Below are 27,175 nucleotides of genomic sequence, written 5' to 3'. Positions count from 1 at the left end.
GAAGCCTTGGCTGCCGGCTGCCGGGCACCACAGCCCACAGGCCTCCTGCCTGATGGGATCCGGGCCCGTTACTCAGCTTTCTGACACTGTGCTGGATTTCATTAAGTCTGTTAAGAGCGATAGCATCAGTTTCATTTCTCAGACGCCAAAACTGAAACAGAGAGATTTAGCCCTTCGCCCAAGACGGCTCCAGCCAGGATTCCAATTTAAATCTGTCCAGCTAACAGTGCAGGCACGTGGGGCCACTCCAAAGGCAAGTCAGGGTACCAGGGCCCCAGGCCCCACACCCAGAAGGGCCTTGTGTGACTTAATGTGCTGCTGCTGTCATAACAGTCTTTATTCTGTTTTCCTGGAGACGGGGCCCTGTGATTTATGAGCAGTTGCCTCTTCCTGATCAGCAAGTGCCTGGCAGGATGGGTATTCGCTTCAGATGGTATCAACCTCAGATCTTCATTTCTGCGCACGGCCGCCTCTCCTCCCTTTTCCTGTCTGCTTTGCATTCATGATTTCGCTTTCTGGATTTCCCTGTATGTGATTTCTGTTCCTCTCCAGTTTGAGCTGGTGCTACCCATTCTCCCAATCTTTATTAAAAAAAATACATACATACATACATACATACATACATACATATATATATGTGTGTATATATATATGTGTGTATATATATCCTATCTGGGCATGGTGGTGCACACTTGTAATCCCAGCATTTGGGAGGCTGAAACAGATGGATTGCAGTTTGAGGACAGCCTAAGCTACTACTTAGTGAGGCCCATTGCAATTCAGTGAGATCTTCTTTCAAAATGAAGAATAAAAAAGAGGGCTGGGGGTGTATTTCGGAGGTAGAATACCCCTGGGTTCCATCCCCAGGCCTCCCCCGGAAAAAATACACACACACACACACACACACACACACACACACACACACACACTATAGTTTGTGTGTGTGTGTGGGGGGGTCTGGGGATGGAACCCAGGGGTATTCAACCTCTGAGCTACACGCCCTGCCCTATTTTTTTATGCTTTATTTTGAAACAGGGTCTCACTGAGTTGCAAAGGGCCTCACTAAATAGCTGAGGCTGTCCATGAACTGCAATACTCCTATCCCAGCCTCCCAAATGCTGGGAATACAAGCATGCACCAGCCCACCTGGTTCATATATATATATTTTATGGTACTGAGTATTGAATACATGAGCATTCTGCTCTGAGCTACACCTCCAGCCCTATTTTATTTGTTTATTCATTCATTTATTGTGGTTCGAGGGATTGAATCCAGGATGTTCTACCTCCAAGCTATACCTCCAATCCCATTTTATTTTTTATTTGGAAACAGGGTCTCACTAAGTTGAAATAAGCCTCACAGAGTTGCTGCTGAGGCTGATTTTGAACCTGCAATCCTCCCATCTCAGCCTCCCAAGTACTGGGATTATAGGCGTACACTACCACGCCCAGCTTATTTATTTATTGGAAAGTGAACTCCGGCATTCTACCTCTGAGCCACACCCCCAGCCCAGTTTTTTATTCTTTATTTTGAAACAAGGTCTCACTAAGTTGCAGAGGGCCTCACTAAATAGCAGAGGTTGGCCTCAAACCTGCGATCCTCATGTCTCAGCCTCCCATGTAATGGAATGACAAGTGTGCGCCACTACACCCGGCTTCTTATTAATATTTTGAAGCAGGGTCTCACTAGGTTGCTGAGGCTGTGCTCTAACCTGTGACCTGTATCAGCCTCCCAGGTACTTGGATTACAGGTGTGTACTAGTGGACTCTGTCTTGCCTCCGGGCCCACCTCTGTTTTTTTGCAGATCCCTGCCTGGCCGCCTCTTCCCTGCCCTGGGTGACCTAAGGTCCTGCCTGGCAGTGGCCTTGGGGCCTCTCAGGCATGCGTCTGGCCTGTCCTCTCACCCTGTGACCATTGTCCACAGCCTCCATCCCAGGCTGCAGCCCCAGAGCCCTGTAAACACGTCTAAGGGTGTCCCTATTTGGGTAACTTTGCAAGTGAAGAATAGTAAGTTGTTAGAATTCCAGGAATGTAGAGCCCTCAAAGGTCCCTCAGGAAGGATATTTTTGGAGTGGCAAAGTGTGGATTCCATGAGGAAGGCACAGTCGCTTCCCCCAGGAGGGCCAGCTTCTGAAAAATGAAAGGGTTGGTGTGCGAATTCTAGGTGAATGAAAACAAAAAACAAAAAACAAAAAACAACCCATGGTTGTTTCTTCCTATTTTATCAGGACAGTGGTTTTCTTTGAATTGTATCAAACTCTGTGTGTGTGTGTGTGTGTGTGTGTGTGTGTGTGTGTGTGTGTGTGTTTAAATAGCTTCACTTGAAAAAAAGGATGTTTCTTATGACCTTTGGCTAAGTAATTATAATACTGGTAGAAAGCTTATACGATTTAGCAGCCCCAAACAAAGGGTTCCTAGCCGGGGGTGGTGGCATGTGCTTATCATCCCAGTACTGGGGAGGCTGAGACAGGAGAATCGCTCAGGTTCAAAGCCAGCCTTAGCTACTTAGTGAGACCCTGTTTCCAAATAAAATATAAAATAGGTTTGAAAGTTTAGTCCGGAGGTAGAGAGCTCCTGGGTTCCATCCCCAGTACCACAAGAAAAGGGTTCCTCATTCAATTTTTATTTCAGATAAACAGTGATAATTCCCTTGTAGTATAACTATGTCCCAGTCATTGCCTGGGCATCCTATTTTACCTTGTAAGGAGGGCTGGCATCTCAACATGCATGTGTCACATATGGGCAGTAGTGTCCTAACCATATATATGTATGTATATAACCATATATATATATATGTATATGTATATATATATATATGTATACACACACACACACACACACACACACACACACACACACATATAGTCTCTGAAATATGCCAGTCACCTGTGTATATGATCCCATTACTTTTTTCTATCTTCCTTTTACCAATGAGCATTCAGAGGCTCTGAGATGCTAACTAACATATCCAAGAGCATACAGCCAATAAATAGTAGAACCAGGAGTTTAACCTTTCACCCCAAAGCCCATACACTTTCCTGGACCATTCTCCATTCCACTTACCAAATTATTTCTCCATATTTTAGAAGAGTCCAGGACTCCTTCCCTGCACTGTGTGGGTACATGCCCGACCCCCACCTAGAGAATCGAGATATTTGTATGCTAGCTTAGAGGAACAGACCCCATGGATAAATATTATTTTTAGAAAGAAAATTGTTTTTTTTTTTTTGCGGGGGCGGGGTACTAGGGATTAAACTCAGGGTTCATTTTACCTCTGAGCTACACTCCCAGCCTTTTTTTTTTTTTGGTGGTACTGGGGTTCCTGGAAGCCCTTCTACCTCTGGGATACACTCCCAGACCTATTTTTACATTTTTTATTTGGAAACAGGGTCTCCTAAGCCAGTGCGCGCGGCTGGCTTTGAACCTGCGCGATCCTCCTGTCTCTGCCTCCCAAGCGCGGGGATTACGGGGATTATAATCATGCACCACCACACCTGGCTGCCTTTTTTCTTTTTTTTTTTTGGTGGTACTGGGGTTCCTGGAAGCCCTTCTACCTCCGGGCTACACTCCCAGACCTATTTTATATTTTTGAAACAGGGTCTCTTACGCCAGCACGGCTGGCTTCGAACCTGCGTGATCCTCCTGTCTCCGCCTCCCAAGCGCGGGGATTACAAGCGTGCGCCACCACGCCCGGCTTGCCTTTTTTCTTTTAAATGAGTCTCCCTAAGTTTCTGAGGGTCTTGCTAAATTGCTGAGGCTGGATTCCAACCTGCAATCCTTCTGTCTCTCAGTCATGGACAGCTATTTTTAAAGCTAGGAACAAAAGCTAAAACTTACATGAACAATCGTAGGTAGAGGTGAAGAGGCTTCAGATTCAGCTGTATCCCATTCCAGGTGAAACAATCCCCAGTTAAAAAAAATATCTGACATCTGAAATGCTCCTAAATCTGAAACTTTTCGAGCACCAACATGATGTCACAGGTGGAAAAGTTTATGCCATGACACTTTATTTCTGCACATTATTTTAGAAACCTCATAAAATTACCCGCAGGCTATGCGCACAAGGTATCTATGAGACACAAATGGATTTTGTGCTTCAATTCGGGTCGTATCCCCATGGTATCTCATTATGGACCTGCACATATTCCAACATCAGAAATACCTGAAAAATACCTGAAATCGGAAACGCTCCTGGTCCCAGGCATTTGGGATAAGTGACACTCGGTCTGTATTGGAGACTGATTCTCAGAAGATGGCTGGTTACTTCTGGGAACTAGAAAGTAAACAGCAAACCACAGTCCAGAGGCAGATTCCACAAAAGATAATAAAAGCAAATAAAGTGAAAAGAAATATAAAACATTTACAGCTGAGATGATGGCCCCAGAAGCAAACTGAACAGCTGGTGGGGAGAGCAGGAGAGGAGAAGAGGAATGTATGATCGCTTCACAGGAGGGTGTTTAAGATGCTGGCTACAGAGCGTGGGCCTAGTACAATATTGATCTTTACCATCATTAGTGTTAATTAGAGAGTATTTCCTTTGTTTGCACTTCACCTCCTGGCTGGGGCTCTTCTGGCTCTTTTCCTTTTAATTTTAAATTAAATGGCTGGACAGTCATTCCATTCGGTAGCATTCTCAGCTCCAGGGCAGGGAGAAATCGGTGGAGAGAACAGGCTAGGTGGGAGAGACTTAATAGGCTCAATGATTTTCTGCTTCTTACAGGTCACTCCTCAGCTTTGCAAAGGGCAGAGCTGGGTTTGAATAATGGCTTCATCAATAACTGACCAGGAGATGCTGAGAAAGTTGCCCATAACCTCTTAAAGCCTTGCTTTTTCTCAGCAGAAAATCAGTATAATGAAATCTCCTTCCCATAAGCTTTATAAAAGCTCAAAAAGATATAAATTGCTTTGCAGTATTTGCAAGGCTGTTGCTATTATGCAAAAGCCCAGCTGCCCCCTTGCTGAGAGGGCATAGATCCTTAGATGTCATTCTGAGTAAGCCACTTCAGCAAGACTCCAACAGAAGGACCTGATTTGTTTTTATTTGTTTATTTTTAAATTTTTATTATTATTTTTTGGCACTGGGGATGGAACCCAGGGGCATTCTTACCTCCAAGCTATACCACCAGCCTTATTTTGAAGCAAGGTCTCACTATGTTGTGGAGGACCTCACTAAATAGCCGAGGTGGCCACAGACCTGCGATCCTCCTGTCTCAGCCTCCCAAGTACTGGGATTACAAGTGTGCGCCACCACGCCTGGATTTTCAGGATGCTTTCCATCTGAAATGCATGTTTTCTAAAACAAGCCTTTATGTTGAGAGAGAATGGGAGCATTCAAGTATGGTTGCTGAAATATTTAGATCATTTGGGAAGTGTCTTCAAAATTTTTTTTGTTTGTTTTTTGTTTTTTTTTTGGTGGTACTGGGGTTCCTGGAAGCCCGTCTATCTCTGGGCTACACTCCCAGACCTATTTTATTTTTGGAAACAGGGTCTCCTAAGCCAGCGCGGCTGGCTTCGAACCTGCGCGATCCTCCTGTCTCTGCCTCCCAAGCGCGGGGATTACAAGCGTGCGCCACCACGCCCGGCCTGTGTCTTCAAATTTTTAAGTGAACGTTATTCTACTAAGCCTAGACAAAGTCTTCGTTTTTAGGCCTCCGATCACACTGAAGCCATCATTTATTTATATTTGTTAACTACCCTGCAACGGACATTATGCTAGAGAAGATAGACACGGCCTCCCTTTTCTTAATGATGATACATTAAAAAAGATCATAGATATATAATTAAAACTGTCATCAGTGTTAAGAAGAAGAAGTTAAGGATGTGTGAGTCCAAAACAAAGAGACATACTTGAATTTTGCCTGAGATACCTCCCCCTACTGTATCACCCAGGAAATAGATTTCCTGTGAAAAACAATTATTTGAAAACAATCTATTGAAAGGAGAGAATAAATGACATTCTAGAGCGAATCCTCCTTTATTCCTCATCCATGAACTGCTGAAGCAGTGCTTATTTTGCCAACTGGCTGAGATGTCATGTTCTCCTTGGATCTGACTGTTCTAAGTGAAGATATAGTTGAGTTCTGCAACATGGATATCAGCAGCTAGGAAATAAGAGGCTTCGCTTGAAGTAGAGGAGTCAGTACCAGGCAGACCTTGGACACAACCAAATCTAGAAGAACTGAGAATGGAATTACCACTGTATCCACCCTCAGAGAGGTGCGTAAGAGGGGAAAAGTGGCACCAAGGAGGCCAGTTCATTTCAGATTGTAGAAGATCTTCGTATTTTAGTTGCAGACAGAGCTGAATGGTTTCCAGGAGTTCCTAAGAGCTTATATGTGGAACCTTTCTTGAAGTCATTCTTAATCTGCCTCGACACAAAAAGTCGAGAGAGAGAGAGAGAGAGAGAGAGAGAGAGAGGAGGCAACTTGCAGATTTTCCCCAGCATGAACTTGCTTTGCTTTGGTAGCTTTAAGGAGGCAGTGGGCCTGATATGACATTTCCACACCGCAACTCAACTCTGAGACTCAGCTGGCAATGGGTGCTGGGCATTTAATTGCATGTTTTATTCTGGGAAATGTAGTTTTTCTTGCCTCAAGTTTCATTGTTATGGAGGTTGGAGAATGAATCTCACCGTTCATTGAGAATTCCTCCTGTGAGTAAAGAAACAAATGCTCAAGGTATACATTATTTCTCTTTCTACTTCTGTATCTCAGTGAGAGGAGAGGATCCCCTTCTTTATCTCCCACTCTTCAGATGATTTTGTAGGACACTAGGCTGGGGCCATCCCAACTCTTAGTCTTTAATTCCTCTTGGTTTTTAGGAGATCAGCATAAAGTTATGTTGGTAAACTGTATTCCTTCTCTTACACATCTCTTCTTCACTGATATTATTCTCCAGTGTTTTCATAGAACAGGGTAGAAATTGTGGCGGTGGGAAAACCCTACATTTTAAGTAAGAAAAGATGGATGGTTCTCTCCTGGTGAAGGGTTTCTATTTTTCAAATGGGTATTCGAACTGTAATGATTTAACAACATCGGCTTAATGGCTTTGTTTCTTTGTTTTACAGAAACAAACAATCACTGCTGTCAGAAAAGAGGTAATTAGTCTCCTGGTTCCAGTGAAGTTTGACTTAAAGTCCTCTAATAAATTATATGTACTTTGGCTTTATGCTGTGCACTCAGTAATGAGATGAGAACTGTGTGCAGTGTTCAAACAATTGCTTCCCAATTAATGGATGGCACAGAATGACCCAGGCTCTTTTGTAAGACCTGAATGAGGCTGATGGGGAGGCTCAGGATAGGAAACACTCCTTAAAGGTACACATCCAGTGGATGGCCAGCGAGGACCTACGGAGGGAATGCTACACAGCATCCACTTCCTGGCTTCTGGCCTTAAAACTACAGGACCATTCATGATCTACCCAGGGTGGTAAACTATTTTGGTCTATTTTTTATTCAGGGTCTGAAAACAGGGACCCAGAAAGCACTGACCATTGAGTTGGGATGTGTAAACTGACAATCTGAATGGGGAAGAGGAGGTTGAGGAAAGGTTTGGCTTGCTTCTGCTGAAGCTGGAGAAACAGAAAGAATGAGGATGTCCCCAGTGATGAGGACCTCTCTGCTTCTGTCTGCCAGGGGCCTGTGTAGGAATAGCCAAGCATCTTTTCCCATGTCTTGAGTTAATGCCCCTTAGGACATTTTTCCCCCAGCTGGTGCCTTTTCCCAGACCAACACAAGATGGGATAAGGAGGTCACTACCTTAGAGTTGGGGGTCATCTATCTACTGTGGACCTGAGCCAACAGGCCAACAGAGGGGTGGCTTTGGGCTGTTAGTATGAATAAATGGCTTCTGGGTCTGGAGCCCTAGGCAATGTCAGTGTTGAGGACACTCAGGGGTAGGGGCTGGACATCTTCTCACAACTGTTTTTCTTCCAGATCATGTATTACCAACAAGCCTTGATGAGGTCCACGGTGAAGTCTTCAGTGTCCCTGGGAGGGTATGTTCCTGACTTGTTGGTCATGCTAAACTTGATCTTGCAATAGGTGGGTGAGAGGAGAACTTCTGTTTGAAGGCAAATTTGCCAAGCCACAGACTTGATGAACCTGAGATGCTAAAGAACCGTGAGCTACAAACCCGGTCTCTCGAGGGGGTTTAGCTCATAGTTCTTCACTCAGAAAAGTCTCCCGGTCTCATCTTGGGCTGGGCAATATTAGGGGTCGGGAGGATCTATAAAAAGCCCGCTGTGTTTGTTGGGTTCCACTTGTGTGTTGCTGCGTCTATGGAATGGCCCTATGGTGGTCTCAACCTGCATTCTGGTCACCACCCACTCAAGTTTATAGGGATGTGTGGGATGTGTTCACTGGTCCAACGTGCTGCCAAGTGTCTATTGCTAATTGTTGATTTTAAAATCTAGTTTGGAGCCAGGCGTGGTGGCGCACGCTTGCAATCCCAGCGCTTGGGAGGCTGAGACAGGAGGATCGCACGGGTTCGAAGCCAGCCTCAGCTACTTAGTGAGGCTCTCAGCAACTTAGTGAGACCCTGTTTCCACATAAAATATAAACTAGGTCTGGGAGTATAGCCTGGAGGTAGAAAGCCCCTGGGTTCCACCCCCCAGTACCACACACACACACACACACACACACACACACACATACACATACACACATAAACACACATACACACATACACACACATACACACATACACACACATACACACATACACACATACACATACACACACATACACACATACACACACACACACACACACACAGAATCTAGTTTGGATACATTGGAAATTTATGTTTGCTTCCTTGATCTTCCTGTCTTCTTAATATAGTCCTTCATAGGGTCTCTCTTGGAGACAAAAAAGGGATAAAGTACCTCCCCCATGCAAGCAGTCATCCTTTTGAAATATAAGATTCATTTTAGAAACACCTTGCTAACTCTGAGATTGTTTTTTTTTTTTCCCCAGCACACATGAAAATAAATTTGGCTTATTTCTGTGATCATTTATTCTGACTGTGTGAGACTTGGATTATGGGAGCAAAGAGGCTGTTTTTTTTTTTTTGTTTGTTTTCTTGTTGGTGGTACTGGGGTTCCTGGAAACCCTTCTACCTCTGGGCTACACTCCCAGACCTATTTTTTATATTTTTATTTGGAAACATGGTCTCTTAAGCCAGCACAGCTGGCTTCAAACCTGTGCGATCCTCTTGTCTCCGCCTTCCAAGCGTGGGGATTACAAGCATGCGCCACCACTCCTGGCCTTAGGCCACAGATTTTAAATAATGGGTCTAAATTCTCAAACCTAGACATTATCCTAATAAACAGTGGCACCCAGTGGGGCAGCAGAATTCCAGCAAGTCTGCAGCAGCTTTTGAGATGGGAGCCAAGATGGGGGCATACTGAGTCAGCTTTGAATTTTAAAGTCTCCTGATACAATGGGGAAGAGATGCTATATATTGGTACTGGGGATGGAACCCAGGGGCGTTCGACCTCCGAGCTACACCCCCAGCCCTATTTTTTATTCTTTATTTTGAAACAGGGTCTCACGGAGTTGCAAAGGGCCTCACTAAGTAGCTGAGGCTGTCCTCAAACCACGATCCTCCGGTCTCAGCCTCCCAAGTGTTGGGATTACAAGGGTGTGCCACCACGCCCGGCGAGAGGCCATATTTTCATGAGCTAGAAGCAGAGACCTGATAAGGGGACTGAGTCGTTTTCCCAGGTAGAATAGAGACAGCTTGTCAGATACCTGCCAATCCCAGCAGCTCTCAGAACATTTTCCTAAGAAGATAGGAATAAATACGCAAATGACTTGATACAGAAAAAGAGGACGGCTGTTTGGTCAGCCCTTGATGTACTCTCCTGCCGTTGAGCTTCTAGGAAGTTGTCTTTTCTGTTTGCGTTTCAGTCTCGTCAAGTACAGCGAGCAGTTTTCATCCAACGACGCCATCATGTCAGGCTGCCTTCCTAGTAATCCTTGGATAACGGATGACACCCAGTTCTGGGATTTAAATGCCAAATTGTACGTATTTGATATTTGGGGATTTTAAAAAGTAGATTTTGAGTTGTAATTCACATGTCATACAATTTACCCATTTAAGGTGTCTCGTCCTTCAGATAGTGGAGATGCAGGCCTGCAATCCCAGGATTTGGGAAGCTGAGACAGGAGGAAGATTGCAGCTTGGAAGCCAGCCTCAGCAACTTAGCAAGACTCTGTTTCAAAACAGAATGAAATAGCCGGGCGTGGTGGCGCACGCTTGTAATCCCTGTGCTTGGGAGGCAGAGACAGGAGGCTCGCGCAGGCTCGAAGCCAACCGCACTGGCTTAAGAGACCCTGTTTCGAAATAAAAATATATAAAAAAATAGGTCTGGGAGTGTAGCCTGGAGGTAGAAGGGCTTCCAGGAACCCCAGTACCACAAAAAAAAAAAAAAAAAAAAAAAAAAAAAAAAAAGAAAGAATAAAATAGCCAGGCACAGTGGTGCATTGGTGCATGCTTGTAATTCTAGGACTTGGGAGGCTGAGACAGGAGGATCGCAGGTTTGTGGCCAGCCTCCGCTACTTAGGCCTTCTGCAACTTAGTGAGACCATTTCAAAATAAAAAATAGGGCTGGGGGTGTAGGTTGGAGGTAGAACGCCCCTGGGTTCAATCTCCAGTACCACAAAATAAGTAAGTAAGTAAGTAAATAAATAATAAAATAAGGCTGGGGGAGTATTTTAGAGATAGAACACCCCTGGGTTCGATCCCTAGGGCCACACAAAAATGCGTGTTATTCAATGATTTTTATTACATTCATAGTGAAGTACAATCATCACTACAATTGATTTTAAAATATTTTCATCATCAAAAAAGTAAGTCTTGACCCGGTGTGGTGGTGCACACTTGAAATCCTAGTACTTGGGAGGCTGGGACAGGAGGATCGCAGGTTCTCGGCCAGCCTCAGCTACTTAGTGAGGCCCTCTGCAACTTAGTGAGACCCTACTTCAAAATAAAGAAAAACAAAACTGACTGGGGATGTAGCTTGGAGGTAGACTGGCCCTGGGTTCAATCCCCAGTACTGCAACAAATTTTAAAAAGTAAGTCTCGTACCCTTTAGCTATCACACCCCCCAAATCCCATCGTCCAGACCCCTCCAGCCCTAGGCCACTGCGAATCAACCTACCTTCTCTCTCTGTTGAGAGAGTGCCTGATCCTGGCTACTTGCCAAAAGTACAATCCTGCAAAGGGTGGGCTCTTGTCATTAGTTTTTTTTTTTTTCTTAGCATAAGTTTATGCACATTGTAGCATGTCTTGGACTTCATTTCTCTTGGCGGCTGAGTAGTATTCCCTGTGTGGTGGTACGACACCTAGTTCAGTTCATCCACTGACAGGCTTGGGGCGTGTCTGTCTTTTGGCTCCTGTAGCTAATGTCTCTGTGGACATCCGTGCCGCTCGCGGGGAAAGGGCAGCTGAGTGGGTGACGGGTGCCTGGCTGGCGGCTGTGCCTGGAGGGTTCATACCCAAAGCTGCCTGGGGCGGCAGCCTGACCAACACTAGATGGTCTCCAGGCTGTCCCCAGGCCTAGGAGGGGGGCTTCAACCTGTTTAATCTGGTGGCCATGGGAGTAGGGCCTGAGTGTGGGGCTCCCCACTGCAGGAACCTCCTCACCCCCGGGGAGGTTCACCTCCTGAATGTGAGCCCTAGAAGACCTGTGTGCATCTTCCTAGCAAGTGGCTTCTGGGACTGTGTGTTTTTGCAGGGACTGAGGGAAGGAGGAGGAGGATTGGGTCGAATCCTGGGATGAAGGACTCATGGGAGTCAGAGGGGGCTGAAACCCCTCTCCCCCATGCAGGCCACCACTAGTCACAGCCCCTGCCCCACACGGAGTGTTGTATTTTTATTTTTTATTTATGTTTTTATTTTTGAGGTATTGGGGATGGGACCCAGGGACATTTTACCTCCAAGCTGCACCCCCAGCCCTATTTTTTATTTTTTTATTTTTTTGAAACAGGGTGTTACTGAGTTGCAAAGGGCCTAAGTAGCTGAGGCTGTCCGTGAACCGCAATCCTCCTGTCTCAGCCTCCTGAATGCTGGGAATATAAGCGTGTGCCTCCACACTCGGTATTTTAATTTTTATTATTTATTTATTTATTTGTTTGTGTATGTATGTATGTATGTATGTATGCATGTATGTATTTTGCGGTACTGGGGATGGAATCCAGGAGCATTCTACCTCTGAGCTACACACCCAGCCCTATTTTTTGTCTTTATTTTGAAACAGGGTCTCACTGAGTTGCAAAGGGCCCACAGAGTAGTAGCTGAGGCTGGCTGTGAGCCTGGATCCTCCTGCCTCGGCCTCCCAAATGCTAGGATTATAAGCGTGCGCCACCACACCTGGCTTTACACCTGGCATGTGAAAATCCTTGTCTTTGCAGGGTGGAAATTCCAACCAAGATGCGGGTGGAACGTTGGGCCTTCAACTTCAGTGAATTGATCCGAGACCCCAAGGGACGACAGAGCTTCCAGTACTTTCTCAAGAAAGAATTCAGTGGTGGGTCTTTAAATTTTATTTAATTTTTAAATTTTTTTTTTGTGTGTGTGGCACCAGAGATGGAACCCAGGAACATTCTACCTCCGGGCTACACTCCCAGCCCTGTTTTATTTTTATTTTGAAACAGGATCTCACTAAGTTGATAAGTCTCACTAGTTGCTGGGGTTGTCCTTGAATCTATGATTCTCCTGTCTCAACCTCCCAAGTACTGGAATTACAGTGTATACCACCACGCCTAGCTCTTTTTTTTTTTTTTAAATAACAAAAATAGACTTTTAGTTAATACTCTTTAATGTCTAGCTAAGGATTTATTTGGAAGGCTGAGATAGGAGAATTGCAGGTTCTCGGCCAGCTTCGGCAAATTAGGAAGACCTTTAGCAACTTAAAATAGTTGCTAACATAGCAACCTGTTTCAAAATAAAAATAAATAAATAAAATAAAAGGGCTGTAGGATGTAGTTTGGAGGTAGAAGTCCCCTGGGTTCAATCTCCAGTACAAAAAAAAAAAAAAAAGTCAGACCTGGGTCCAGGCCGGGCCTTGAAGAGGTCCGCTGTCTAGTCTAGCGGGAAATCTGTTTGCCGCCCAGAGGAAAATGGCGGGAATGGGATGGAAGCCTAGCAAGCTTTGTCCTGTCTTCACTCAGCCTGCTTTTCTTCAGCTCAGTGGTGCTCTATATTCAATTTACATGGGGATATTTAAAAATGTGTTCGCCTGGAACCTGTCCCCAGAGATCGCTTCTTGATTGGTTTGGGTTGGAATCGCTGGAGTTTGGAAAGGTCCCAGGTGGTTACAGCGTGTGCCGGTGACTGAGGGCCACTGGCTAAGTTAGCACCTCGCCGGCTCTCTGCAGGGCCTGGCAGGCAGCACTCCTTAATACCACGGGTGGGTCATCTTATATCCCATCTCTGGGCACCTCGTCAGGGTGGGCCCTTGCGACTTCTTAAATATATTGCATTCAGAAACATCTGGGGAAATCGAGAGGCCAGATAAGAACTAATTTCACAAGGCTACATGTTCAATTGACTTTCCCCACCTTTGCTGAAATATTTGCTTTCGTGGGATTTTTTTTCTTTTTTTTTTTGGGGGGGGGGTCTGAGGATGGAACCCAGGGGCATTCGAACTCTGAGATAATACACCCCCAGCCCTATTTTTTATTCTTTATTTTGAAACCGGGTCTCATTAAGTTGCAGAGGGCCTCACTAAGTAGTTGAGGCTCTCCGCGAACTGCAGTCCTCTGGGTCTCAGCCTCCCGAATGCTGGAATTACAAGCGTGCGCAACCACGCCTGGCACTTTTGTGGGATTTATTTACCTACTTATGGAGTCCCCAACCTTGGAAAGCTACGTGTATTAAGACTCAGATGTTTACCTCAAGACCTGCTGGTCTCTGTGTTTGCTCCAGAAACAAATCCCACAGAACATGTCTCAGGTCTGTCTGAATTCCTTGTGCCGAGCATTACATTATAACCTAGGTTACTGCGAATCTTTCCTCCTAACCCTCTTAATCAGGCCTAATTGTTGTAATATAATAGAGCCCAGAAAAAGTGGATGAAAAAGGAGAGGGCTCTTTGGGCCGGCTGGTGAATAAGTGGAAATGGTGCCATCTAGTGGCAAATTGGCAGACCACACCTGAACATATCCCATTCCTTAGTAAGGATGAGAATCCAGGAAAGATTTCCCTGCATTATTAAACCCGTATGACTGACACTGAATAGCATGAGATTCCTGTGGAGCCATGTATGTGCAGATGAATCATCAATTTGATCATTTAATTTTAAAGAGCTTAAACTGAGATATGATCTACATAGCCTGCAGTTTATCCTTTTAAAGTATACCATCCAGTGATTTTTACTATATTCACTAGGTTGTGCAATCATCAACACTGTCTAGTTTCCAAACAACTTAACCACCCCCCCAAGAAACCCCTTACTCAGTAGAAGTCATTTTGCATTTCTTCCTCCCTTTACTCTTTACACAAACTTACTTTCAATCTCTATGGATCTTCTTGGTTTGAAAATTTCTTATAAATAGAATCATAAAATATGTGGCTTTTTGTTCTTTTTTTGCTTAGCATGTGGCTTTCAAGATTCATCCACATTGTAGCATGTAACAGCTCCTCCTCCTCCTCCTCCTCCTCCTCCTCCTCCTCCTCTTCCTCCTTCTTCTTCTTCTCCTTCTTCTTCTTCTTCTTCTTTGGTGGTACTGGGGTTCCTTGAAACCCTTCTACTTCCGGGCTGCACTCCCAGACCTATTTTATATTTTTTTATTTGGGAACAGGATCTCTTAAGCCAGCATGACTGGCTTTGAACCTGCGTGATCCTCCTGTCTCCGTCTCCCAAGCGCAGGGATTAGAAGCGTGCGCCACCACGCCTGGCATACTTCCTTCTTTTTATGACTACAACATATCCCATTGTATGGATATACAGCATTTTGTGTATCCATCCATCAGTCAATAGACATTTGGATTGTTCTGACTTTTTTTGAACTACTATGAATAATGCTCCTGTGAACACTGGTGTATATGTTTATTTTTGTGTGCTCATTTAATTTTTTGGTATAAAACATATATAATACAAAAGCTACCATTTTAACCATTTTAAGTATACAGTTTGAGTGGCAATGAGTACATTCACATTGTTGTATAACCATCATCACCATCTGCCTCCAGAACTTTCTTCATCATCCTGAAACTGTGTACCCAGCGAACACTAATTTCCCATCATCCCCAGTTTCTGGAAACCACCATTCTTTCTGTCCCCATGAATCTGAGTTCTCTATGTGCCTCGTATATAAACGGAACCATTCAGTATCTGTCCCTTTGTATCTGGCTTGTTTTGCTTAGGTCCATCCATTTGCCAGGATCTCCTTCCTTTTTAAGACTGAATAATATCCCACAGTATGTGTAGCCCACTTGGTTTATCCATCCCTTCATCCACGCACATGTTGAGTTGTTCTCACTTGTTGGCTCACGAGGATTTAATTCACATTTAATTTTAACCCTAAGCGATTCATGGTCTTTGCTGTGGACAAGATGGTCCACATTGCACTCGATGTCACACAGGTGGTCCAAAGAGCGTCCTGAAGTTCATGCAGGTGAGGAAGGACCGGTGGAGGGTTACAGGACAAATGTCAACTAGTTTAGAGTTATGCAGCCTTTTCCGATGAGATATTTAGGAGCTTGAAGAAATACTGTGAAAGAAGAGAGGGGATTTATTTTTTTCATTTTTCACCATTTACACACACGCATTCATGTTCACACAGGCTCTTGCCCTCCTGTTGGTATGATCGTCTGTATTTTCCTAGCCACCTGAGCATCCCTGTACCAACATATTCCCAATGCTTCCAGATGCTGTGGACAACTTGGAGTTGGAAGGAGATTAAGGATTTCAGGGGGTCTGATTTTTCTTCTGGGCCAGAGGAGCAGAGTCCCCTGGCTCCAGTGACTCCAGTTGAGTCCTCCTGGTGTACAAGCATATCCTGAGGGTCCATCCATCAGGCATGCTTGAACCCATGCTTTAGACAACTGGTCGACCTTTCTGTGGCTTTGGACAACTGGTCGACCCCACGGTGTGTGGGGGGGAGGAGCATGGGGAAGACATCTGGTTGACCGACCCTTGTTAGCCAGTGAGGAGGCCTCTGTGAGGACTTCAGGCTGGCAGATGCCCTGAAGGGGCCACAGAAGATGGGGTCCTTGCACACAGCCACACAAAGGAGAGGGGAGTGCTAAAGTCATGGCCCTAGCCAAGTACACAGGGGTCTTTAGGAAGGAAACCTGGGGGTGTGTGAATGTCTGCTCAGGAGTTTCATTGTGTGTGAGCTCGTCAGGCTGCGTTTGCTACAGACAAAAAGAATATGGCAGCCTCTGCAGGGCTATGTATGAAGCTCCAATCTGCACATCATTGACGGAAAGGAGAGCACCCACAGTGTCCATGCATTGGCCCAAATGTGGTGGCCGCCTGTCCAGTTAATTTCAAAGAATACTGGCAATGGGGGCCGTTTCTGGGTTCCAGCTGCTCTGCCAGGTCCTGGAAGTGAGAACAGCTTCTTCTATCAAGGGGTCTTTAGTCCAACATCGCCATGGTACAGGAAGGATGCTCTTCCCCCTGCAGAAGTGAACGGATCCGACTGATCTCTTTTTTTGCTTTTGCATTAATTGGTGCATTATAGTCTCCTATTGTAATGTGAATCATGTTAACACTGGCATACATGCACACAGCGCTTGGTGACCCCCTCGCCGCTTCCCCATTCCCCCCCCCAGTACCAAGTGCCCAGATTGACCGTGATATATTAATTTCTTTTATATTTTCTTCTCTCCACTTGTTTCCTGCCTGGCTTTTGTCTGCCTGGTGCCCTCCTCCCATGCAGGAGAGAACCTAGGATTCTGGGAAGCCTGCGAGGATCTGAAGTATGGAGATCAGTCCAAGGTCAAGGAGAAAGCAGAGGAGATTTACAAGTGAGGATTAGCAGGGCTGGTGGGTCAGCCTTCCCTGGGTAGGGCAGGGGCCGGTACCCAGGGCCCACACCCTGCAGGCTGGGGGGCCCTTGTCAACTGAGTCGCTGCACCTGTCATGCCATAGACACCTTCCCAACTGCTCTGGAAAGTTTGGGGTCCCTCTGAAGACAGCCTGGTGAGATGGGGATGCCCCTCTTCCTATGGGAACGTGTCTGGAAGGGAATGAAGCAAGCTGCCTGGATTTCCAGCATGAAGTTCTTTGACTAACCCTCATTAGGTCTCCTCAGTGAGTGAGTGTGTGTGTGTGTGTGTGTGTGTGTGTGTGTGTGTGTGTACACACGAAAGAGAAAGAGAAAAAGAAGAAGAAGAGGAGGAGGAGGAGGAGGAGGAGGAGGAGGAGGAGGAGGAGGAGGAGGGGACCTGTTCTATAGGGAGTCTTACAGATGTGAAGACTGAGAGGAAGCTGCGTACCCCTGTGTCTGGGACAGTGAGCCAGCCAGGGGTTCACACATGGGCCAGGTCTCTTATTTCTCGCTTTATGTCTCTAGCCCTCATTTTCTTTGCTCACTGGGCAATAATTCTGCCCCTCTCCAGGACTGCCTCTCCTCCAAGTTCCCCAAGAGCCGAGGGGCTGGGTCAGAAGTGTCAGACTTGCTCCTCGTGGCCCAGTGAAGAGGGCCAGGGAGGGGAGATGAGGCCAGCAAGCCACCCCAGCCCCTGCCTACTCTTCCCCTCAGCTTGGTGGCAACCTTGTCCTATAAGGACCACACCTCTTCTGGGCCTTCTCCACTGGCCACAAATCTTGGACTCTGAAGGTCCAGCACTTTTAGTTCCCACTCACATGATCCACCGTGGTTCCCAAGGCCCAGGCACCGGTTGGCTGGAGCCAGCCCTCGGCAGCCCCTGACTGTAGTGCTGAGCTTTGGGCTGCTGGCTAGTTAGCCTCTCTCCTCCAGGGAATCAGCCTTTGTACCTCTGTGGTCCTTCTTCACCTGGACTCAGGTTGGACCATCTCAGTTGTGTTAGCTTTTTTCATCACCGTGACTAAAATACCCGAGAACAACTTAGTGCAAGAAAAGTGTATTTTGGCTCAGGGTTTTATAGTTCAGTCCATGGTTGGCTGGCACCAAGGCAGGAATGTGATGGCGGCAGAGGAGAGCTGCTTGGCTTACGGAAGCCTGAAAATGGAGAGAGAGAGAGAGAGAGAGAGAGAGCGAGAGAGGGAGGGAGAGAGGGAAGGGAGAGAGAGGAGAGAGAGAAAGAAAGAAAGAAAGAGAGAAAGAAAAAGAGAGAGAGAAAGAGAGAGAAAGAAAAAGAGAGAGGAGAGAGAGGAGAGAGAGGGAGAAAGAAAGAGAGAGAGGAGAGAGGGAGAGGTAGAGGGAGAGAGAGAAAGAGAGAAAGAAAGAGAGAAAAAAAGAAAGAGGAGAGAGAGAAAAGAGAGAGGAGAGGAGAGAGAGGGAGAGAGAGAAAGAAAGAAAGAGAGAGAGAAAGAAAGAGAGAAAGAGGAGAGAGAAAGAGAAGAGAGGAGAGAGAGGGAGAGAGAGAGAGAGAGAGAGAGAGAAAGTGTGTGTGTGTGTGTGTGTGTGTGTGTGTGTGTGTGTGTGTGTGTGTGTGTCTGGGGATAGATATAGTCCAAGGCCATAACTCCAGTGACTTACTCCTCCAGCATGCCCCACCTGCCTCTAATGACCACCCACAAGCCCATTCAAGTTATCGATCCCTCAAATGGATTTATCCACTGACGAGGTTAGATTCCTCGATCAGTTATTTTGCCTGGGAGCCTCGCTGCATTGTTAGCACCTGTGCTTTCTGGGGCTGCTCCATGTCTAGACCATGGCCATCAATGTTCAGAGAGGTGTAAATGCCACCAGCAACTCAGGGCTTCTGTGCACTGAGAGAAATGGGGCTGGGGCTGGGTGGGAGGGCTGTGGGTCTAAGAAGGTCCGTGGGACCTACACGGTGGGTGCCTGACTGCCTCGTTCACAACACAGAGACAGCTCATGCCCAGAGTTTGCCATCAGGGCATGACTTGCTGCCCCTCCATGCTGGCCTCCAGGCTTCCCACTTCTATAAATCTTAGTCTGAATTCCAAAATTGTCATGTACATGCTAGGAAGTGGGGAAATATCCATGTGAGTATTTGTAACATGCAACAACCAAGAAACAGAAGCAGGGAGAACGTTCCTTCCCTCCAAACCCCAGACAGAGCTACAGGACTCAGAAAGTGTGGCCAACCCCGGGCCTTTGGCCAGGATACCCAGGTGGTCACACCTCTGGGATTAAGGGCTGTCTCCCAACCGGGCCCTGAAAACTCGTCGCCAAGCCCCCTTAGACTGGGATAAGGGAGAGCAGAGACCCTCAGAATACCCATTTGGAGGTGGCTCGGCCTGGTTCCAGGCTGGCCCTGGAATCCGGCTGAGTGGGTGAGTGTGTTAAATTGGAGGTGGATTCTTCAGCCCGTGGCTAAGGCCTCCCCACCTGGGCCCAACTCCTCTTGCTTTGGGCTCACTCGCAGAGAGGCTGGGAAGGTGGAGGCTACATCTCGTCATCGCCAGTGCCCGCCTGGCCGCTTTCTTGTTTCTAGGAAGTGCTATTTGATGACTCCTTTGAAGTTCAGACCTTTAGGAAGAGGACAGACCTTTCTGGTGAAGCCTGTCACGTCAACCCTGTCCCACACAACACAGCTGAAAACTTGCTTTAGCTACACCGGTGACCACGTTCCTTCTTCCTCAGACTGTTCCTGGCCCCAGGTGCGAGACGGTGGATAAACATCGACGGCAAAACCATGGATATCACGGTGAAGGGGCTGAGACACCCCCACCGCTATGTGCTGGATGCAGCGCAGACCCACATTTATATGCTCATGAAGAAGGTAGGTGGGGCTGGGCCTGGTGGTGCGTGCCTGTCATCCTGGTACTTGGGAGGCTGAGACAAGAGGACCACAGGTTCGAGGCCAGCCTTAGCAACTTAGCAAGACCTTCAGCAATTTAGTGAGATCCTGTTTCAAAATAAAAAAAAAATAGGAAGGGATGGGGGTGTAGCTGGAAGGTAAAATGCCCTAGTGTTCAATCCCTAGTACTAAAAAAAAGCCAAATAAATAGGGCTACGGGTATAGTGTGGAGGCAGAATACCCCTGGGTTCAGTTCCCAGTACCCAAAACAAAAGCAAAAAAAAAAAAAATGGTGAGTGTACTCTTACCACCCTGGGCAAATATTAGGTAAAACTCTGATTATAGTAAAACTCTGAGAATTCAGATAGCTTTCTGGGCTATTAATGAAATATGAGCATAGTGGGAATTTTAGAAGATTATCAAAACTATAATAAAGAGACCCTGCAAGGAAATCAGTCACTTTCTTCAGAAATTAGTATTGGAAGCCAGTCATAGTGGTCTGTGCCAGTAATGCTAGTACCTGGGAGGCTGAGACAGGAGGATTGCAGGTTTGAGGCTGGCCTTTGAAACTTAATAAGACCCTTTTTCAAAATAAAAATTATACAGGCCTGGGGGTTTGGTTCAGAGCTAGAATGCCCCTGGCTCAATGCCCAGGAACACAAAAAGAAAAGAAAAGAAATTAGAATTGAAGACTCTGGGCCATCCTAAGAGAAGTTGTCTATTTTGCCCCTTCTTGGGGGTGGGTCCAGGAAGGTCCCATGACAGCCTTCCCCAGAACAATCTAGAATCCTTGACAAGGCTTTTTTTTTCTGCCCCAGGATGGCAATTATTCCTTGAATAGCAAAGTAGCTTTATAAACTTTGTGGTGTGATGTAGCCTGCTGCTAAAGGCAAATCTGTGTCAGTTTGCCATATGTATGTTTTTATTTTCTATTTAGTCTTGTATTGTGCTATAAGGGACCCTTTTTATCTTCAACACAGGTAATTGTTTTAGAATTTTTTTAGCAAGCAACATTAGCCATTTCGCACCATTTTTTTTTTCTATCTGTGGGGTTTCTCTGTGTTTTCTTTTCTGGAAGATTCACAGCATGGTTTCTTTAATCATAGTCCTCCTTAACGTTTTGATTCTTAAAAATGGAGTTATCATACAGCCTTTGAGGAGATACCCAAGGGAGGCCGCCCAGTAGGCAGAATGGAACAGAATCAAGAGTAATTTAGGATGACCAACAATGGCGTGTGTGTGTGTGTGTGTGTGTGTGTGTGTGTGTGTGTGTGTGTGTTTACTGGGAATTGAACCTAGGGCATTCTACCTCTGAGCTACACCTACAGCCAGGTAGTTTGTTTGTTTTTCTTTAAATTTTTTTCTTTTTTCTTTTTCAGTACTGGGGATGGAACCCAGGGGCATTCTAACCTCTGAGCTCCACTCCCAGCCCTATTTTTTTATTCTTTATTTTGAAACAGGGTCTCACTGAGTTGCAGAGGGCCTCACTAAGTAGCTGAGGCTGGCCACGAACTGGGTTCCTCTTGTCTCAGCCTCCCACGTGTTGGGATTACAGGCGTGCGCCTGTCGTGATGGATGTTCTTCCTGGACTCCATGTCCCTGGAAGCTGCATCTATGGAGACAAGCTCGACATGACCCAATGGCCCCAGTGTCCCTGTTCTCAGACTCGCCTACCTCTCAGAACTGTCCCTGAAGTCCTTTAACCTTGAGGACCATACTGCTTCAGTAACTCTTTTAGATTGTTCTCAAGCCCTGGGCTGTTGTGCTGGGCTTTGTCCTCTTTTTCTTCTGACCAGAATTTTCAGCTGGCTTAGACACAGCAAGTGTTCGTGAAGCCATTTCCCTGAACCTGCCCCGGGGCCCAGGAAACATCCCCACGAAATCATCTAAGTCTTAATCTTTTCCTTGTTATTCATTTGTCCTTATACCAAAAACTCAGAGCAGAAAGGGACCCTAGCGGGCTTAGAAGTGGGCCCCTGCCCGTGGCTCCTTGCTTTCCCTGGAAGAAGGCGTCGGAGGGAGCCGGTCACTATCCTCTTGTCTCTCGCTGGCTTTTCAATACTGTGGGGGTTAGACTGTGTCCTAAATACAGGTTTTCCCACCTAGGAATTTTCTAGGAGGTAGGACTGGGATGGGTCTGAGATCGGGCATCTCTCTTGAGTTCCAGGGTAAAATTGATGCTACTGGTTTGGGGCCCACGCTTGAGAGCAACTGTCTTCAAACCTTCCTGAACGACTTGTCCCCAGAGAGACCGATTCTGTTCGCTCTGCCCTTCTCCCACCAAAGGAGGGTTCAGAAGAGGCCAGCGTGTTCATTTGACTTGTTCCCTCACATACCTGCCCTTCTGCTCTTGACCCTACTAGGATTCTTACGCTCGTTATTTAAAATCTCCCATCTATAAGGAAATGCTGGCCAAAGCTATTGAACCTCAGGAGACCTCCAAGAGAAGGCAAGTGGGGTGCGTGTGAGGGCGGGTTGCCTGCTCTTGGGTTGGCAGAGCAGTGGGTTCTCACTCAGCCAGTCGGCTCCTCTCAGGATACTTGCTTTGATGGAAATATTGGGGTACAGGATGTCTTGTTCAGCCAATCAGTCCCTCGTCTCCTTTATGATGCCCTGAAATCACACCAGCAAGGTAGAATACAATAGTAATCATCTCCAGGAAAGTTTTATTTCCCTGAATGCTGGTGCAAAAGTGTTCTGATGATCAGCCCCCAAATTACCCTGATCACAAATAAAAACATCCCGGTGGTTTTATTTTTTGTATATCACTGCATATCTCTATCTGCAAAGTAAGGCCTGGGAATTCTCTAAGTAGATACACAGAAATTCACGTAGCTGTACCCTTGTGTCTGCATCGTTCCGAGACTTTTGAGAGGATAGCAGATCACACCACAAAAGAAAATGCTTGATTATTAGGGGAAATGGACAGGAAACATCCCCAGAGTGCCTGCTGCCTCCAGGGAAGACTTCTTAGAGGTCCATTAGCTCATTCATCTGCCCTGGGAATGTGGACGGCTTCATCCCGTAGAGCCGTCGGGATACTGGGTGACATAATGTTCCAAGGGGCAGACTGAACTCTTTATTGGGGGAGGGGTACTCTATACGGATTGGAGATTCAAAAGAGGAACCAAATGATGGCTTGAACACAGTCGTGGGACCCTGGCAGAGGTTTCCAAAACGCCGCCAGCCATGTGTCCCGTCCCCCATGATTGGTAAATGCTCCTGTTTGTCCATTCCCTCACACTGGGCTTTTTTCCAACATCTTCAGTCAATTCAAAAGGGGTGCAGTTGGACCAGAGTCTTTAATCAAAGGGGCTTAAGGGGGTAAAAAATAAAAAAGCCCCAAATTCGTTCCATTCTTGAGCACAATGGGTCCCGTTATGGACAGGAGAGAAAGGGGTTCTTTGTGACTGGTTCTAGGTCTACCGAGTAAGGATGAGAGTTCAGAACTGCAGGAGGGCTTGAGAGTTTCGCCTTTAAGCCACAAAAAAGGAGCTGCAGCAGCTCCAGAAGTTCTGCCAAAAAGCAGCGTGGGTAGGAGAGAGGACTCTCCTATGTCTCTCTCCAAATATTCGATCAGTTGGAGCAGATGTGCACATCTGGCTTCCGTCCTGCCTGGCACAGCCACAACTTCATGGGCCTGGGGTGGCAAGACCGCTGGGGCCATGCCTGGCTTCGGTCTGGGGTATGGTAGCCTGGGAATATTGTCACCACTGTCAAGAGTGAAAGCCACGTGTGCCTGCTTTCATGCCTGTCCCCGGGCAGGTGTTGCGGTGGCTCTAAATCGCAAGTATAAAATACTGTGCAGGTGAATCTTCTCAGGACAAGGCAATTGTAAACTCCAAGCCTTTAGAACTGCAGGGCTAGTGCGATACCCAATGTTCCAGGAAGTAGGGGAGTCTCTACCCCCTTACGATAGATACAAGAGATGCGGTCCAGAAATTTGGGGTATGTCCTGAGCCTTCAGTCGGTCATTGCTGCTGGAATGCTTGTTCCCCAAGCCGGGGCCCACATAGGTGGTGGTATCATCTGCTCAGCCTCCCCTGCATTACCAGGAAACCGGGAGCTTTGCCCTGGCTCTTGGGAATGTCGGGGACAGTTCTGTGCCAGGAATCCATGTTTGGCTTCTGAAGAAGGTTCTCCTTTACTCCAAGATAACTGTGCATGCGTGGGGACCACTAGCCTGCCGTCTGTCTGTGCCTCTCACTTTCTCCACCCACTGGGGCTCAGCCCTGTTGGACCGTCTGGCCCTTTATTCCTTCCCAGAGCCTTAGATTTTGAGAACCAATGAATGCCCAACTCTGCCCTGAGGCTGGAACCCTCAGGCTTCCACTATTCGAGCCTGCTTTACTTTCATAAAGCTCTTACAGGATGTTGAGATAACAGATTGCTGTCCAAGAAGGCATGCCTGTCATCTTTACCATCCAAAGAGGCTGACCTGGCCCGTGCCTCACCTAAAATCCGACAGGCAGGTGGGCCTGTCCTCCAAGGGGGAAGGAAAGTGTCACCTCAGCTTGTAGGAATGAAGGAAATAGCTGAGGACACTACTTGGTGCTCACTGGGAGAACAAGGGAACAGGCACGGATTCTGGTCTTCTAGCCCAGGCCCCCGCAGGCACGGCAGCATCCCCGGGCCAGCACCGTGGTTCTCTCTCCACCAACCGCCATCCTGTCTTCCCCTCCAGCTCCAGCCTCCCATTTATGCGGCGTCACCTGCGCTCCAGCCCGAGCCCTGTCATCCTGCGGCAGCTGGAAGAAGAAGCCAAGGCTCGGGAAGCCGCCAACACGGTGGACATCACCCAGGTCATGAGCAAGCTGGACCGGAGAAGCCAACTCAGAAAGGAGCTGCCTCCTAAATAGATCTGTGATTCCGGGGTGGGGAGGGAGGTGCACTGGGGAGACGCTAGCAAAGAAAGGTAGGATCGAAGTCTAGAAGATTCCGTTTCCCATTAGTGGGGTGATAGGATCTATGGGCTAATCCCAGACTCCTCTAACTTCCCCTGTGGTGGACATTCCAACACCAGTGCCCGTGTCCCTGCTCCACTCACCAAGGGACACGGCTGTGATGAGGAGTCACCTGACCTAGTTGCTTCATGCCACCTGTCTGACCTCAGCGAGTTCTCGTGGCGAGAACCACAAGGAAAGCCAGTGGCTTTGCGTACCACCATTAGGTCTGGAAAATGGGAGAGAAGGCTTCTTCTCACCCCAGGGCTTAGTTCTTGAAGATGCATTTGTTTAAAATAGCTTTACGAAAATTCTCATTCCGCCTCTCTAACTCAGATTCTGATTGTAAACAGAGGGAGATCTCACCAAGGGGCCAGTTCCAGGGTTCCCCTGCAGTGCCTCTCCCTTCTGTTATACCTGCCTGCTGGTTTGTTCTTAGCCACAGTTGCTTCAGGGTTAGTGAGCTCTCTTTTTTTTTCCTTTTGTTCCCCATTTTCTTATATATATGGTATGGATAAACAGCTTGTAGGAATGAAGGAGCCAGGGCAGAGGGGTCAGGATGAAATGGCCCTCTGAGGTACACCTTTTCGGCTAAAGAACAGAGGCACTGATGTCTGCATTCATAGGAAGAAGAACGGTGGACATTGTGATATTTTCAAGATGACTTAGGATCAAGGATATTTCTAGTTGTTGGCTCTTCCCTCCTTTATAGCTCTATACGAGGCCAACTCTGTGGTCAGGGATGGAGAGAAAAGACAGTTTACACCCTGACCTTGTAAGGTTACTAAGGTCATTCTTGGATGTTAGAGCCTATATGTCTCTATGCAAAGAGAGAACAGGGACATGAGCAAGAGACCAGCTTCACAAAGCAGGGGTCCTCCTCACTCACTCACTCACTCACTCACTCACTCACTCACTCACTCACCACGTTTATTGAGCATCTGTCATGTGCCAGGCATTGGCGAACACAGTCGCTATTGCCGTATAACTACCAACCACACCACGAGAGTGGCACGCGACAGTGTTTACTGTTCATGCATGTGGGTCATCTCCGCAGCTCTGTGTTGGCGAGGTCCTCTCACATGTGTGGGAGTTGGTCTCCTGTGGTCTAGGCTGGGATGAGTAGAATGAGTCTTCTCATCCCGCTTCACTTGTCTCTCATTGGCTAACAGGCTGGACCACTCATGAGCCCCTGATGAGGGTAGAACTATAAGGAAACTAGTAGAAATTAGGCTTTGCAGGGCTCCTTCCATCTCTCTGTATTGGCCAGACCAACTCTCAAAGCCAGCCTAGATTTAAGGGGTGGGGAGACGTGAATCTACCTGTTTAGAAAAATCAAAGTCTCATGGCAAAAGACATGGACTCAGGGAAGTGTAAATAATCGAGGCCATCACTGTAAGCAGTAACACCAACAAACATATGGTAAAATCCGTGGAGTGTGTTATAGAGAAAGTGGATAGAGTGTCGTGATGCATAAAATGGGCTGTGTGCAGACTCTCTTTGAGGCAATGATAGAAACAGTTGGCCAAAGATGATTAAGATGTTGGTGATGATTGTCCCCATGTTGGCAAGATGATTTCAGTTGCAAAGAGGAGAGCTTACATTTCCTGATCTCACTGGTCACAGACTAGCTTCACACTCTGGAAGAAAACCAAAGGATATGCTTTGCCCATATCTCTCTTGAAGAATGTTGGTGTCTTCTCCTGGCTCCAGAGAATTCCTTCAGTGGAGGTTTTAAGTAGTGAACGTCTCTGCCTCTTCCTTACTTGTGAAAAAAAAAAAAAGGGGTGCGGGGGTGGGGACTAGACAAGATTTATTCTTAAAACAGACTTTTTGAATTCCAAAGAACTATCAGGATGGGGCAGTTAGGGGGTACATCAGTTTTAATTGAAGATTTGGGATAGGAGGAAAGTTAGATAATTTTGAAAATTTTACATGAAGACAATCATGAATATATTATGAAATAGAATGCAGAATGTCCATGAATTTTTAAAGAGCAAAACCCGGAGACATCAAAGACATCTTGTGCTTGGCTGTGGCAGTTTCAGGCTCTGCCCTCAGACTCCTGGGGGAGCACGGTTACCCCGATCTACTGCCATTGGCCTACTTTAGTGGGAAGGTTTGAGAATCATGAAACCAGAGAATATTTTTTTGTCCCTTCTAGTGACTCCATATGTGCTGACATCACGCACCTAGCAAAATGGTGGTCAGGGTGGTGGATATAAAATGTATCATGAATTCTCTGGGACACTGACTCTGTCCTGGGCATCTCTGGTTCACTTTATACCATCTTACTCTCCATGGTTTGTGCTTTGTGTATCTCTGGTTCTTCAATAGATTACCAGGTGCTCTGTGTCAC

The 27,175-nt window shown here is 46.7% G+C and overlaps 1 protein-coding gene across 2 annotated transcripts in view; it reads left to right on the top strand.

Moving 5' to 3' along the window:
• RGS9 (regulator of G protein signaling 9) overlaps nt 1–27,175 on the top strand; it is a gene marked incomplete at both ends in the record, with an annotated part of 80,114 nt that overhangs the window by 39,669 nt on the left and 13,270 nt on the right. For both annotated transcript variants that reach the window (XM_080713559.1, XM_080713558.1), the window contains 8 exons: nt 7,067–7,096; nt 7,935–7,996; nt 9,913–10,026; nt 12,418–12,533; nt 16,897–16,984; nt 19,717–19,855; nt 22,237–22,331; nt 24,558–24,675. In XM_080713559.1, the coding sequence (XP_080569685.1) occupies nt 7,067–7,096; nt 7,935–7,996; nt 9,913–10,026; nt 12,418–12,533; nt 16,897–16,984; nt 19,717–19,855; nt 22,237–22,331; nt 24,558–24,675 (762 nt within the window). The remainder of the gene's footprint in view (nt 1–7,066; nt 7,097–7,934; nt 7,997–9,912; nt 10,027–12,417; nt 12,534–16,896; nt 16,985–19,716; nt 19,856–22,236; nt 22,332–24,557; nt 24,676–27,175) is intronic.

The sequence above is a fragment of the Muscardinus avellanarius genome, assembly GCF_963383645.1.
Source record: "Muscardinus avellanarius genome assembly, chromosome: 16".
Classification (NCBI taxonomy): domain Eukaryota; kingdom Metazoa; phylum Chordata; class Mammalia; order Rodentia; family Gliridae; genus Muscardinus; species Muscardinus avellanarius.
Note: the sequence above shows the minus strand (reverse complement) of the source record. Positions and strands in the feature narration are given on the sequence as shown.